The following is a 15088-nucleotide window of genomic DNA, read 5'->3' as shown; positions in this document are numbered from 1 at the left end:
TTTCTCCTTCCAGACCTGGATCATTGTACTTCCTCTAGAAACAAGTTCTAGAACTCTGCTGTCCAATACGGTAGCCACATGTGGCTATTTAAATTTCAATTATTTAAAGTTAAATACAAAATCAGTTTCTCAGTCACACTAGTTACATTTCAAGTGTTCAATAGCCACATGCGGCTAGTGACTACCATATTGTACCACACAGATATAGAGCATGTCCATCATAAAAATTTCATTGGACAGTACTGTTCTAGCAGAGAACGGAAATGAGGATGTGGTAGGAGAAGGGGAGAATGGGATCTAATGTGGCCCCTCTGCAGAGAGCAACTAAATGGGGCTGATGTGGTTCTTTCCCTTGGTGGGATGGAATCATGGCAGGTGGGAAGAAAGTTTCTTAATTATACACTTGTCTTCGATTATATTGTGATGAGTCCCCCAACGGGGCACACAGCCGTGTCCCCCAGTATGGACATTGTGATCCTGACGGGGGCTGTGTGTTTCTGTCCTTCTCTGGTACCCAGTATCCGATGGAGGGGGTGCCCAGAGCCCGGATGCCGGTACAGATACGAGTCAAGCTCTGGTTTGGGCTCTCTGTGGACGAGAAGGAGTTTAACCAGTTTGCTGAGGGGAAGCTCTCTGTTTTTGCTGAAACCGTGAGTGCCTGCCAGCCCAACCCCTGTCTTCCACATCCCCGCTCCCCGCAAGAGCTGCCCATGGCCCTGACTCAGTTCTCTGTTTTGCTTGCACTCCAGTATGAGAACCAGACGAAACTGGCCCTGGTTGGGAACTGGGGCACAACGGGCCTCACCTACCCCAAGTTTTCTGATGTCACGGGCAAGATCAAGCTACCCAAGGACAGCTTCCGCCCCTCTACTGGCTGGGCCTGGGCTGGAGACTGGTTCGTGTGTCCAGAGAAGACGTGAGTTGTGGGTAGGGAGGGCTTAAAGATAGCCAGGCCAAGCCACCCCCAGCGACCCCTACTCTGCCCTGCCCCTTTCTGTGGAGGGCTCTGACTCTCTGAACCCCCCTGCCTGCTCCTGCAGCCCCCACTTGAACTCTCCCAAGACTGTGGCTCTAACAACCAGAAAGTCCTTTATTATTAAACCATTTACCTTACATCCATCGGTCGTGTTCTGCTCCTACAGGACACCACAGACAAGCCCATTCCTGCCTCCACGTGCGCACCGTTCAGGTGTTGGAGGCACGCCCTCACACTCCCCTGAGTGGTCGTTTCCCGCTCTCAGTTCCTCTCAGGACAACATTGTCTTCTCCATCTTCACTGTTCTCTCTGCTTTCTCTGCTCTCTTCCTGGTTGGTTGACATCCAACAACTGTTTGTTTTGTTTTTTACTTTTTTTCCTTGAAGTAGGACTTATATATTGTAGCCAAGCACTCCAGTCTTAAACCTACAGCTCTATACAATGTTACATTTCTACAACTCTCTTTTGAGCTTCAACTACCCACCAGGCCTTTGGCAGCTTTCATTTGGTCTCACTTTCTCTTTCCTTCTCTTGTCTGTGACTGTCTCTCCATCTCCCCCTGCCCCCGTCCCCTTTCTCTCTCTCCCCTTGTCTCTCTGCACCTCCTATCCCCCTCCGCTCCATTGCTCTGATATTTGGGTGGGATGAGGCTGACGCATGCAGGTTGGCCCAGGCCCTGGGGGTCGGGTGGGTTCTCCACGGAGGAGGAGTTCTGATGTCACTCTCCGCAGGCTGCTCCATGACGCTGACGCAGGCCACTTGAGCTTCGTGGAGGAGGTGTTTGAGAATCAGACTCGGCTTCCTGGGGGCCAGTGGATCTACATGAGCGACAACTACACCGATGTGGTAAGGGGATGCTTATGGGGCGGGTGGGTCTGCACTTTCTGGAGTCCTGTGCATATCAGGCCCAGGAGGGCCTGTGCCTCAGAGAGGGCTGGGGTGTATCTCCCCAGCTCCCACCTCGCCAGCTGTCAAGCTCTGGTTTACAGGGGATGGTGTGGGGCCCGGCGTGGGGAGGACACCGACCTGAGCCACACTTGTCTCCAGGGGCTCTGCCCTTCTGTCTGGGGCTTTGATGCTGTGCCTCATTTAGCTGTGTCTTTCCAGTCTCCCTAGTAATGTCTGTCTGTCTCTACTCATGTCTGTCTGACCTATTTTGCTCCTAGAATGGGGAGAAAGTGCTTCCCAAGGACGACATTGAGTGCCCACTGGGCTGGAAGTGGGAGGATGAAGAATGGTCCACGGACCTCAACCGGGCTGTGGATGAGCAAGGTGGGCAGGCATATGGGCCCTGGGAAGCCTATCTGGCTAGCTGTCCGGGATTGTTGGGGGTGGGATGACTGAGTGCAAGGGCCCCTTGGCCTGGGATCTGGCCTTCACTGGGCTACTTCATTGGGGGACTTCCTGAAGGCGGCCCCCACTTCAGGCTACAAATTAGGACTATGGCTGTTGGCTGCCCAAGAGTCTGTGAGCATACCCCAAATGGTCCCCAGGAAATATGGGAATTGTGGGGCAGTTAGTGATGGGTGCCCCTCCCCCAGGCTGGGAGTACAGCATCACCATCCCCCCGGACCGGAAGCCGAGGCACTGGGTCCCGGCCGAGAAGATGTACTACACACACCGACGGCGACGCTGGGTCCGCCTACGCAGGAGGGACCTCAGCCAAATGGAAGCAGTGAAGAAGGTGAGCCCGGGGGATGGTGGGTGAGGGTGAGGCTCCTGGTGGGGCCAGGCCAGCTGGGCACAGGTACAGGCCTGCGTGCACACAGAGATACGAAGGTATGCACATGGTATGTACGAAGGCACGTGGGACTTACTTGAGATGCACACAGATCACACCTGGCACACACACACAGACACACGCAAACACGCACAGATTGTACCCAGCACACACACACACGCAGATCATACCCAGCACACACACACATGCACACAGATCATACCCAGCACACACACATGCACACAGATCACACTCGACACACACACCCAGATCACACCTGGCACACATGCACACAGATCACACCTGGCACACACACACAGATCACACCCAGCACACACACACAGATCACACCTGGCATACACACAGAAATCACACCTGGCATACACATACACAGATCACACTGGCACAGACACATCACACCCAGCACACACACATCACACCCAGCACACACACATTATACCCAGCACACATACTCACACAGATCACACCCAGCATACACATGCTAACATGGGTCAGACCTGACATACACATAGATCACATTTGGCACACACATGCACAGATCACACCTGGCATATACACACATCACACCCAGCACATATATTCACACTCATACAGATTATACCCAGCACATGCACACTCACATGGATCACATCCAGCATGCACACACATTACTCCCAGCACACACAGGTGCAGAGCTCACACCTGGACCTGGAAGGCACAAGGCCTACGTGGAGTGTGTGTTAGGTAGGGTTCCCTAGAGGCTGATGTGAGACAGGGATTTGGCTACATGTATTTTATTAAGGCAGTGCTTTCAGGAAAATCCAGTAAAAGGGTGAGAAACTCGTAAGGGTGTGTCCTCGGGTCAAGTCAGCCTTGGCCTGAGCCCTGGCACATGGAGGGGAACACCCTGGAGAACCACAGAATCATCCTCACTGGAAGCAGTGAGCCTGGATTTTTGGACCCTCTTGGCCATCAGTCATTGGCTGAGGGCGCTAGGGGCAGGCGAGGGCACATGCCGTCTCCAATGAGGTGGCCCCCTTCAGTCAAGGACAGTGCTCTGGAGCTGTTAGCCGCCGACACTCAAGGTAGCTGGATTGGTGTCCCCTGAGTGTGCTGGCCGGGTGGAGGGTCTGGGTGGGCTCCTTGAGCATTTGCTAGAGGGTGTGTGTACAGTGTGACCGTGCATGCACACAGTTGTGCCCAAGGGACACAGACATGTGCAGAATGGTTGTGGTCTGCCTGACATCTGAGGTCAGTGCAGGCCAGAGGCTGTTTCTCCTGGACCTACTCTGTATGCTTCCTTTCATCCCAAGCACACATCTGAGTTTTGGCCCAAGAATCGGGCCTCCCCCAGACTAGGAGGACCTCTGGCATGAACCAGGTCCCTGCCTCTCTCTCTAGACACAGAGAATCTGGAGAGGAGTGTCGCTGGGTCCAGGGAGGGGCAAGGCTTTTAGGGAACAAGGTGCTCCTAGTGCCACAAACCAGACAGACTCAGCTCTCTCCCTGAGGGGGACCCAGTAGACAGGGACGAAGCCTTGCCAGGCAGGCATCCTGCGCCCACTCCTCACCATGAGCAGCCTTCCTGGGAAAGGGGCACAGCTGGCCTCTGGGACTGACACTTGTCACAGTGCTTATGGCCCAGACCCAGGGTGGTGTCTGAGGATAGTCCCAGGCCTCTTTCTCCCAAGAGCTAGATGGGGAGGGGCTTCCAGTGGAGCAAGAATGAGCAGGGCTCCCTCCAGACCCTGGGAAAGGGTTCGCTTGGGCTCACCCACCCATTGCCCCTTGCCCCCCGGTCTCCCCTTAATGTGCCCAGAGCCTCCATAAGGGCAGGGCTGGGTCTGTGCAGATGGGACAGTTTTCTATTAGACTGGGCTCTCTTAAGGCAGGTCCCAGCTCTGGGGCTTCTTGGCCATGGGGAGGGAGTGCAAGGGGACCCCTCCACAGCTGACCTAGGCCTAGCACCTTAGAGAGAAATAGCCTGGGGTTTGCGAAATGAGGTCTTCGTTTTACTCTGACTGGCAGATCCACATCTATTTTTATAAGCCAGGATGTGAAGAAGTAAAAGAAAATGGCAAGAAAACCTTGGATCCATGAAATCCACCCATAATTCAAATAAACCCAAAACCCAGTGTTTTCACCAATGCTTCAGTCTACCTTGAATACCTTCCCTTTCTGGCTCCTCACTTGTCCCCACAGCCCAGGGGGCCTCTTCTTTCCTCCTCTGTTTCTGACCTGGGTCTCTTGCTACTATAGAAGCTGCTCAAAGCCCCCCTCCTTCAGGCAGCCCCCCAGGTTGCCCACATGGAGGGTACTGGCTTGGGGGCAGGGAGACAGGAAAGGCACAGCTGGAACTGAGCTCAGGACTTCCTGTGGCCCCACAGACCAGCCTCGGAGTCTACCTGTTTTCCCCTTGCAGCACCGGCAGGCGGAGGCGGAGGGAGAAGGCTGGGAGTATGCCTCGCTCTTTGGCTGGAAGTTCCACCTGGAGTACCGCAAGACAGATGCCTTCCGTCGCCGCCGCTGGCGCCGCCGCATGGAGCCCCTGGAGAAGACGGGGCCTGCAGCTGTGTTTGCCCTCGAGGGGGCTCTGGTACGTGGGGCTGTGCTGTCCTGGGTGGGGTGGATACTGCTTGGTTTCCCAGGGCTATTTGGGGCTGATGTGGGGAAGGCGTAGGGAGCCCCAGATTAGGGCTTTTGGAAGGAACACTGGCCGGTCATTGCGTTTCACTTCCTCTGAGTTGCGTGTGGGGTAGTGGGCACTAATCTGGGCATCCTCCTAAAATAAAACAGCTCCTTTCTCAGCACCGGATGACCCGCTGGTGCTTTGAGCAGAGTCGGGAGGGCGTTGGCCCTCTGATCAGCTGACCTGTGACTGGAGCCCAGGGACCCTGGCCCTTTTTGAAGAGGTGGGTGGGCATGGCGATGGGCTGGGGAGGCCTTGCCCATGGTAGTAGCCAAAGAGGTCTGGTGACCAATGAATGTCCTTAGTTGGACATGTGTCCTCCTGGGATAGAGGCCATCTTGTGGACATCCCCAGGAACCTGGGAGGAGATGTGCTTCAGAACCTGAGCCCAGGCTGGCTGTCTTGCCCCATTGTGCACTTCTGTAGCCAGTGGAAGGTTCCAGGTTGTCCATGGTCTGGGTGATGGACTCTCAAAAAGAGATGGGCAGGCCCTTCCTGGATAGTCTCAATGGGGACAGTCAGGGCCGAGACACAGCCTGTTTCCTCGCTCTGTTCGCCTGGGGATTTCCAGAAGTGGGTGAGACGCCACCTCTAAATCCAGTCAGAAATCCAGTGTGCCCCTTGTGAGGGCTTTAGGCTGTGACCTTGGGGAGTAGGGACCCCCAGCTGCACTTGCTGATGGAATCTGAGGGTGTCCATGTGTAGCCAGCTGTGTGTGTGTGCACACTTATTTGGTTCTGGAGAGGCACCCTTGGTCTAGCCCTGGACTAGGCTGCCAGCAGGGGCTGTACAGTGGGCAGATCCAGTATCTGATGGAGTGAGAACAGGGAAGGGAGTTGGGGCCAGCAGTCGCCCCGAGAAGGAGCGGGCAGGGGATGGGATGCCCTGCCATTCTCAGGCCGTGATGGGTCGGCCAGGCCCAGTGGTGGCAATATGGAAGAGGAGACCCTGGAGGCCATATGATGTCAGAGGAGTATCACAGGCTCAGGAGGGAGCCCCCTCTGGTCTTGGGGCCAAGGCCGGGATCTAGTTCCTAGTTGGGGCAGGGGAGCTGAGGGCAGATAGACAGAGCCCTGAACTGGTACCCAGGCCAGGGCCCGAGCAGGGCAGGATGGAACTGCTGCCTGGGTCAAAGCTGGTCACAGCCAGGGAGTCTCATGGGCCAGGGCTGGTGTTCAGTGGCTCCTGTCTTGGGTCAGAAAAGGCCTGAGTTGGGCATGGGTGGGGGCAGGTGGTGGTCATGTGGCTCCAGCTGAGGGGTGGGAGGATAAAAAGCTGTAGAATCAGAGCCTGTGGCAGGTCGCAAAGTCAGGGCCAGGTCTGAGAAGGTGGAGCATGCACCCTGAGTTACCAGGCCTCATTTTCATCAGACGGAAACTCAGCTCGAAGTGGCCTAGAGAGAAGGGGGATTTATGGGCTCATGTGTAGTCCCTGAGTGATGCAAATGGTGAATACACTCGGCTGCTTACTGAAAGGTCGAAGGTTTGAATATACCCAGAGGTGCCTTGGAAGAAAGGCCTGGCGATCTGCTTCCAAAAAAAAATCAGCCATTGAAAACACAATGGAGTGCAGTTCTACTGTGACACACGTGGGATTGCCAAGAGTTGGAGTCAACTCCACGGCAATGAGTTTGTCTTTTTTGGGGGGCTCATATAGCTGGGTGAGCCCAAGAGATGAATCAGGCACTAGGTATGGCTGGAAATAGGAGTTCACAGAGTGTCACCAGGGCTCTGTTTCCGACTCGCTGCTCTGTCTTCACTTCATTCTCACAAAGGGTGTCTCCACATGGTGGCAAAGATGGCCACCATGATGAAAGGCTTACTTCATCCTACAGCGAGCACAGGCTGCCCCACCATCACTGTCTGTTTTCCTTGTAGGTAGAGATCCCAGAGAAGAGAGTACTGCTTTAATAAGGCCAGGATCAGTCTTATGAATGAGGACTGGCTGTTTGGGTCAAGTGCCTGGCCCTAACAAGGCCAATGACTGAGGGCAAGAAGTGTGGTGTTCTTTTTGGCCATCCTGGGCTGTACCCCTTCTCTGTGATTGACAGCCCCACCAGGCTGGGGAGATAGTGCTTCTAAGAAGGAAAAAAAAAAAAAAAAAAAAAATTGCTGGGCAAAGAGTTACAAATAGCGACCATAGGCCTTTATTTAACGAACAGTAGTGGGCCAGTGTGAGTTGTCGAACAGAGGACTGTTCTGGTCCGGGTTGGGCTTTAGGGGCATAAACCAAGTAGTTGGGGAGGGTGGTTGGGGAGAGAGAGCCTCCTGCCAGGAGACCATTCAGGAGTCTTGGGTGGAAATCTGGGCATGAGGTGATCATTTGGGTGGGAGCAGTAGGACCAGAGTGGAGGGAGGTGAACAGTAGGGCTTGGGAAGGGGAGTCAAAGAGGCCTCAGAGGCTCTACTGGGTGGACAGCGGTACTGTTCCCATTGCCAGGCCTCAGGCGGGGTGTGCCTCGGGCTGCGATGAGTTCACGTTTGGCCCTGGCAAGTCTGACACACGGTGAAGTGCAGGGTGGGGAAGACGGATCTGAGGCTGCCTGCCAGGCGGCCTGGAGCAGGGAGGCCAGGAGGGGTGTGGGGGCCCAGTGTCAGCTGTGAGGTGAGAGCCGGAGGGAGAGGGAGCGGACAGGGAGGCCAGGGGTGCCCGGGATGTGTGGACAGAAATGTGAACGGACTCTGGAGCTGGCCTGCCCTGGAGGACTCCCCTGCCAAGCTTTCATGGTGCAGTGACTGGGAGAAGGAAGGGGACATTTATTTCCCAGGAACAGAGAAGCCAACTGGCTTATTCTCGAAGGTGGGAGAAAACAGCCTGAAGGATCACTTAATCGAGAGTCAAGTCAGCAGAGAGGGAAGGTGACTGATTGCAATGCAAACGTGAACCCCTCTGACTTCTTTGGGAACTTGGCTGACACAGAGAACCAGAGGGGGACCACTGGCTGGAGAGGTTAGATCCCCCAAACCTTGAGTTGGAGGGTCACAAAGTTTTGGAAAGCCTTTAAGGGTGTCAAGTATTTGGACAGGATCACAGGCCCATTTGACAATAATCGTTTGGACCATGCTGCAACTGAGTGAACTTAGCTCCTGTCAACCCCAGCATACACACACGCGCGCGCGCACACACACACGCTTACACATGCATGCACAAGTCACATTTACATGCTTCCTGCCAGGACCCAGGACAGCCTGGGGTCCCCATCAAGTGCCCAGCCTCCATTGTCTTAGTCCTGACATATACTGATGCCCCAGCAAGGCACTGGGGCTAAAGTGCCCCTCCATCACAGGTAGATGGTTGGGTTTTCTGGGCACCTAGGTCCCAGCTCCTGTCCCGAGTGCTGGTCTTTGCCCACTGGTCACTGCTGCCTGTTTATTCATATGGCAAAAGCATTGTGGAATGGGCAAGGCTTCTGAGTCAGGCAGATTTGATTTGATTATGGCTTCCTCTGCTTACTAGCTATGGAGAGGTCACTTACCCTGTAGTGACTCTGTTACAGCATCCTGAAAGTTAACCGCGTCCCAGGGCGACTGTAAAGATTAAATGACATGATGCATGCGGAGTAGCGTTCCTCAGGCTTAATGAGCATAGGAACCATTTGGGGAGCTTGTTAAAATGTAGACTCTTCTTCCAGAGGTCTGGGTGGGGCCCAAGAGTTTCCGTTTCTAACAAGCCCTGGGGGTGATGCTGATGCCACTGGTCCAAGGGCCGTCTTTGGGTAGCAAGGGTGTGGAATACAGAGTGCCTCATGAAGATGAGGGTGGTGGTCATATCAGCCCCCCTTGGATGCCTTTCTGAGAGATGCAGGTGTGTCTATACCTGATGTGGCCAAAGGTGTGTGGCCAGTGTCCTGGCGAGGGAGGCAGAGGGAGATGGCATATTCTCCATGCTCCGTTGGGGGAGAAAAAAAAAACCCATCTTTATTTCTAACGATTTCTCAGATCTGGTGGTGGAGGCCTGGCCCATGGGGAACTCCTGTCTGATGAGGGAGAGAGTTTACATGTGAGTGCAGAGAAACCCAATGGAATCTGCATCTTTGAAGTGCTGGAGGCTGGAACAAGTCATTCCAGAGTGAGGGTACCTGGTGGAAGACAGCTTCTCAGAGGAGGGCATTGTGGGGCAGATCTTGAAGGAGTCCAGGGAAGGACTGTAGGTGGGGGCCAGGTGGCCTTCCCAGGAATTGATCATTTTGGGATGTCTGTGCCCCAGGACCAGGCCTGTGGTTTCCCCTGACCTCCTACCACCCCTTCTCTGGCCCACACATCCACCGGCAGGCTGGGCTGTGCTAGCCAGCTCCCTTCTCGAAGACGTCTCTGGAAGGCAGGCCCTGTCTGCTCATTAGCACGGGCAGCCTTTCCCTGAAACTTACTGCAGGGGCCAAGCCTGGCTCCCTCTGCGGAGCGGGAGGCCCTGGCTCCGTCTGCTAATCGTCTGCTGTCTCCATCCCGAGCATTATTTTATTTTCGTATTATTCTTTTTCCAGCTAATATCCTGGCATTCCCAAAGACACCGGGTTTCATAATCTTCCTGGCGTTCCCAGGGAGCTGGGAAGCGGAGCACAAAGCCTCTATTATAGCGAGTTCCATCCAGCCTCCCTCTCCTCGCCCCACACCCCTTGCTGCCGACGCCACCATCACCACCACCGCCGGCTCCCACCCAGTCACCCCCTCCCGACACCACCCCACCGGCCTCTCTGGGAACTCTGGTGACGGCTGCCGGGGATGAGCTCACAGAATCCATCCTGTCGCCCTTGTCCTGGGCCTGCCCTCCATGCCCGAGGATTTTTCCAGAGCCCTGCTTCTGTGCTTGGCCCTGTGTTGGGAAGGGTTTTCTGAGATGCCTGAGCCCGGGCAGGGAGAGGAGGGGACGTCCACAGCCTGGGCTCATAGTCTGGGAGATTTTTTGAGCTGGAAGGGACTCTGTCATGTTCGGAAGGTGCTCTTGACCTGACTGCAGAGCTGTGGGGCTCTTGAAGTTGGATGCAAAGCTATGCATGTGTGATATGTGTGTGTGATGTGCACGATGGCCATATTCTGGCATAACGTCCATGGTTTCATCTGACTCTCAGGGAGATCCAGGATTCAAAAGAGCATAAACCCCAAACCCAAACCTACTGCCATCAAGTTAATTCTGACTCATATTGACCCTATGGGACAGAATAGAATTGCCCCATAGGGTTTCTGAAGTTGTAAATCGTTATGGAAGCAGACTGCCACATCTTTCTCCCTCAGAGTGGCCGATGGGTTTGAACCACAGACCTTTCTGTTAGCAGCTGAACTCTGTAACCACTGTGGCACCAGGGCTCCTCAAAAGGGCATAAGAATGACAAATTACTAAAGTCGATTTTACCATGTGGTGAAAACAAGGCTGAGAGCTTTACGTATGCACTGTCTCATTTTATCCTCACAATGACCCCATGAGGCTGGATTCTGTTATCATTTCCATCTTACAGTTGAGGATACTGAAGCTCTAGAACTGTGCGGCTGTTTAAATTTACACTTAAAGCAATTAAAATAAGTAATTCAGTTTCTCAACCACACTAGCCACATTTCAAATGCTCGAGAGCCGCACCTGGCCATTGGCTGGCCTGTAGGACAGAGCTGCGATAGAACAGTTCCATCCCTGCAAACAGTTATGCTGGGCAGCGCTGCTCTAGAACAACTCTGAGCCCCTAATGTTACCCCAGGAGGAACTCAGGCCCTAAAGGGCTTTGCCCACTATACAGCATGAGTCAGTATTACAACCAAGACCAAGACAGCAGGCTTTTCTGCCCCAGTTTCCCAGGTGTCTCCTGACCAGTGGCTAAGCCACCCAACTGATGCTTTCATTTCCCCACTCCTATTAGGGCTCAGTGGCTGCCCCCCTGCAGAGGGCCCTTTGGGGTAGGGTCCTAAGGATGGAAGGTTTGATTGGCAGACTGCTAGGCAGCTGGCTGGAGCCGTCGGCCCTGGGCATCACCCTTCCTGCCTTGTAGCCAAGCAGCCTCACCTCCCTGGGTTTAGCTGGGAAGCTAGACAGGAGTTGGCATCCTTGGGCCCACCCCAGGAAGCCTCCAATTGGCTGGCAGAAGTCTGAATTCTGACCTTAAGTAGAGAGGACCTGCAGAAACAGGCCTCCCAAACCCTAGCCTCCAGGAGGGCAGGGAAGAGCAGCTGGGAGTCAGAAGTGCTGGGACGAGGGTCAGGGAGAAGCTGGTGCTGGATAGGAATAACTTAGGATGTCTTCCCAGAGGCGATGACTTTCAAGCTCTCTTAAAAAGGGGGTCAGACTTGGATGGGGGGAAGAGGGGAAAGCTCTGGACCTGGGTGAAGCCATGCTGTACACAGGGCACCCAGGCAGGGTTCCTGGGCAGGTACTTTAAGCAGAACAGCATCTGGAAGGTGGGAGAGGTTTGCCTCAGTAAGTAACCGAGTCCACGGCTGGCCTGTGACCGGGCCATTGGAAGATGGCTGTGTGTGTCACTGGACCCTGATTCTTGAATATTACTAATTGAGCTAATTACTGTTCCCCACCTGCCATGTGCTAGCAGGAGCACCTGAGGGCTGGCCCCTCTCAGGCATGGCCTCCCTGTCCCTTCTGCTCCCCCAGAGAGAGGACAATTTGGGCAATTCCTCTAAATGCCTGGACCTGGATCTGTCTGAGAGCATGGTCTGATCCCCTTGTTGGCCCACTCAGGATCTGGATGCTGGAGTCTGGAGGATCAGTTTGTGTGTCTATGTGTGTACCTTAGACAGAATGCAAGCCCATGGACGCTTGGGTGCTGAGGAGTCATGGGTGTCCCAGTTGGGTAGGCCTGTTGGATGTCCTCCATGTGCGTCATTGTGTGCACATGCATGAGGGTCCGTGACCACTATAGGGTCACCATAGGGTGACTGTGTACTTTCTTGTCTGGTCTGGGACACTATCAGTAATTATGCTGGAACAACAGGTGTGTGCGAGGCTCATTCTGGGCAAAATGGGGCATAAGTTGTCCTAATTACTGAGGTGCTCTGGCATGGGATGAAACCTGCTTGAGAGTGCTCTGCAGCCTCCATATGTGGAGACATGGAATCCCTACACACACACACACCCCCCCATGCACACACGCGTACATGCATGCTCACGCCAGCCCACACGTGGCATTCCTGGATTCTTCAGGTTTCCTGATTCCACTCCCAGCTCCCCAGGGGCCAGCCGGTCTTTTCACAGAGTTCAGCAGCTGCTTCCAAGCCCTGGCTACAGCTGTAAATTAAATGGGGTTGCACCCTTGCCTGCTATTCCACTTACGGCTGCAATCAGCCCTGATTAGGAAGGGAGGCCTGTGTGTTAACCTCATTCCCTCTTCTAGAGGGTTCTTCTTTGGCCTGGCCTGCTGGCCTGTGTGGGGTTTTCCTGGTGCAAGCTGAGGCAATCCTGAGGGTGGAGCAGCTGGGGCAGTGAAGTGGGTCCTAGGTGGCCCACAGCCCTGACTTGGCATTCAGTCTTGTCCTGCCCCAGAGCCACCCTGCTCAGGTGCTCTGAGTTCTGATGGGGAAGAAGGAGTCTGGGAAGAGCCCTAAGTGTGGGCTGCGAGACCTGGGCTCTGCCAGGTCATTTGCTGTGTACCCTACGGAAGCTATTAACCTCTCTGGCTCCCAGTTTTCTCACTTTTCAGACGGGGATAAAACACAGCTAAAATAATAACCTACTATTATAGAGCAGGGGTTGGCAAATGACAGCCCACAGGCCAAATTCGGTCTGCAGCTTGTTTTTCTTTAAATAAGGTTTTACTGGACCATGGCCAATGCTCATTGTTGATGTCTTGTCTATGGCTGCTTTTGCACTTAAATGGCAGAGCTGAGCAGTTGCAACAGAGACTGTGGCCTGCAAAGGTGAAAATACTTACTATCTGGCCTTTTACAGAAAAAGTCAGAGGAGCCTTGTTCTAGCACATACCATGTGCCAGGCACTGCCCTCTGCCCTGTTCACATATTATCTCATTTAATCCTCCCAGCTGTCCTAGCAGATAGATTCTTTTTGTATGCCCATTTTACAGATAAGTACACTGAGGCACAGAGAAGACAAGGAGTAATTATTCTAGCTGTGTTTCCTCACAGGCGTACCTTGATGGTCATACAGATAATGAATGGCCAGGTTGTACGAGGTTCATAGTACTTTCCCCTCCTTGTTGTGTTGCTGTTTGTGTGTTCCAGCAACACTGATTGTGAAGGCCACCTTAGGGCAGCGATGTGCTGGTAAGGGTTTAACAACCTGCTCCCCAGAAACAAAAACAGCCCTCACTTGTTGCATTTGCTGATGTCCACGGTGTAAATATCCCTGCCACGGTCATTTTGAAGCTACCAGCACGACATCACTGAACGTGGAGTTGGGAAGAGATGGACTGATGCATTAAGCAGAAATAACCCCAAGAGCATAAAACCAAAGCCAAACCAAACCAGTTGCCATCGAGTTGACCCTAACTCATGGTGACCTCTTGTGTGTCAGAGTAGAACTGTGCTCCCTAGGGCTTTTAGTGGCTGTTTTTTTTGTAAATAGATCGCCAGGCCTTTCTTCCAAGGTGCCACTGGGTAGACTTGAGCCTCCAACCTTTTGTTCAGCAGCCGAGCACGTTAACCATTTCTATCACTCAGGGACTCCACAGGTAAGAGTAAACCAAAAACCAAACCCAGTGCCGTCAAGTTGATTCCAACTCATAGCGACCCTATAGGACAGAGTAGAACTGCCCCATAGAGTTTCCATGGAGCACCTGGCGGATTCGAATGGCCAACTCTTATGGTTAGCAGCTGTAGGACTTAACCACTACACCACCAGGGTTTCCATAGATAATAGTAAGAGGTAGTAAAATAGCTAGGAAGTGATGAATTTTGAGTGTTTATCCCTTTTTAAAAAAAAATATTTCTTTAATTATAAATTTACATGATTTTAATTTTATTAATGTCTGTGTTTAACAGCCAGCTTACAAAATTCCTGAAAATTTCATCATCTGCTCTCAAAAGCCAGAGTGAGAGGGCTCCAGCACACAGCTGCTCTCAGGGTCGCCTGACAGGCATGACCGTGACAGTAGTGCCCTTCCTGACAGCTCTGTTACCTGTGATCTTTGGCCTATCAGGTGTAGGAATTGAGTCCTCACAGGTAAAGTGAGGTAGGGCAGCAGGCCTCACGGTTGTTCACACACACTCGCTTGACTCTACTGGGCAGGAAAGGCCCAGCTCTCTCGCCGGCCACTGTAGGTGGGGCTGCCGTGGAGCTGCCACCTGGCTGCTCAGCCCTGGGAGCCCCGCTGCTTGGCCTGTGCCTTTTTGATGCCTCCATGTCTCCCTCCGGCCTCCCTCTGATAGTTCCAGAATGAGATCTCGAGGCCTGTTTCACCAGCTCGCCATTGCTCAAGGGCGGAGGGTGAGTGAGGGAAAAACCAGTGTAGGGAAGTTGTGGGAACAGGAGAAATCTCACGTGCTTGTGGTCTTGCTCTTGGTCTTGGGTCAGGTTTAGGGGGGCCAAGAAGTTCCCTCTGTAGGATGCTGTTTCCCCAGAGCCTGTATACCTCCTCCAGGTGTGGTCACACTGGGGTCTCCGGACAAACATCAGCTCTTGCTGGCTCAAGAGGGCTGGGCTACTGCTCTGGGGGCTCTGAGGGGAGCCCCGTGGCATCTGGGAGGTAGGGGCTTCCCACACTCTTAAGCCCAGGCTCCTGCAGAGTCGTGGCCTCCAGCTGGGCAGCAGCAGTGGG

The 15088-nt window shown here is 53.8% G+C and overlaps 1 protein-coding gene across 8 annotated transcripts in view; it reads left to right on the top strand.

The window, feature by feature from the left end:
- Nucleotides 1-15088, top strand: part of DYSF (dysferlin) — a 242382-nt gene that overhangs the window by 117168 nt on the left and 110126 nt on the right. For all 8 annotated transcript variants that reach the window (XM_049856492.1, XM_049856490.1, XM_049856488.1 and 5 more), the window contains 6 exons: nt 519-650; nt 750-916; nt 1708-1822; nt 2143-2248; nt 2518-2660; nt 5119-5292. In XM_049856492.1, coding sequence (XP_049712449.1) covers nt 519-650; nt 750-916; nt 1708-1822; nt 2143-2248; nt 2518-2660; nt 5119-5292 — 837 coding nt within the window. The remainder of the gene's footprint in view (nt 1-518; nt 651-749; nt 917-1707; nt 1823-2142; nt 2249-2517; nt 2661-5118; nt 5293-15088) is intronic.

The sequence above is a fragment of the Elephas maximus genome, chromosome 17 (assembly GCF_024166365.1).
Source record: "Elephas maximus indicus isolate mEleMax1 chromosome 17, mEleMax1 primary haplotype, whole genome shotgun sequence".
Classification (NCBI taxonomy): domain Eukaryota; kingdom Metazoa; phylum Chordata; class Mammalia; order Proboscidea; family Elephantidae; genus Elephas; species Elephas maximus.
Note: the sequence above shows the minus strand (reverse complement) of the source record. Positions and strands in the feature narration are given on the sequence as shown.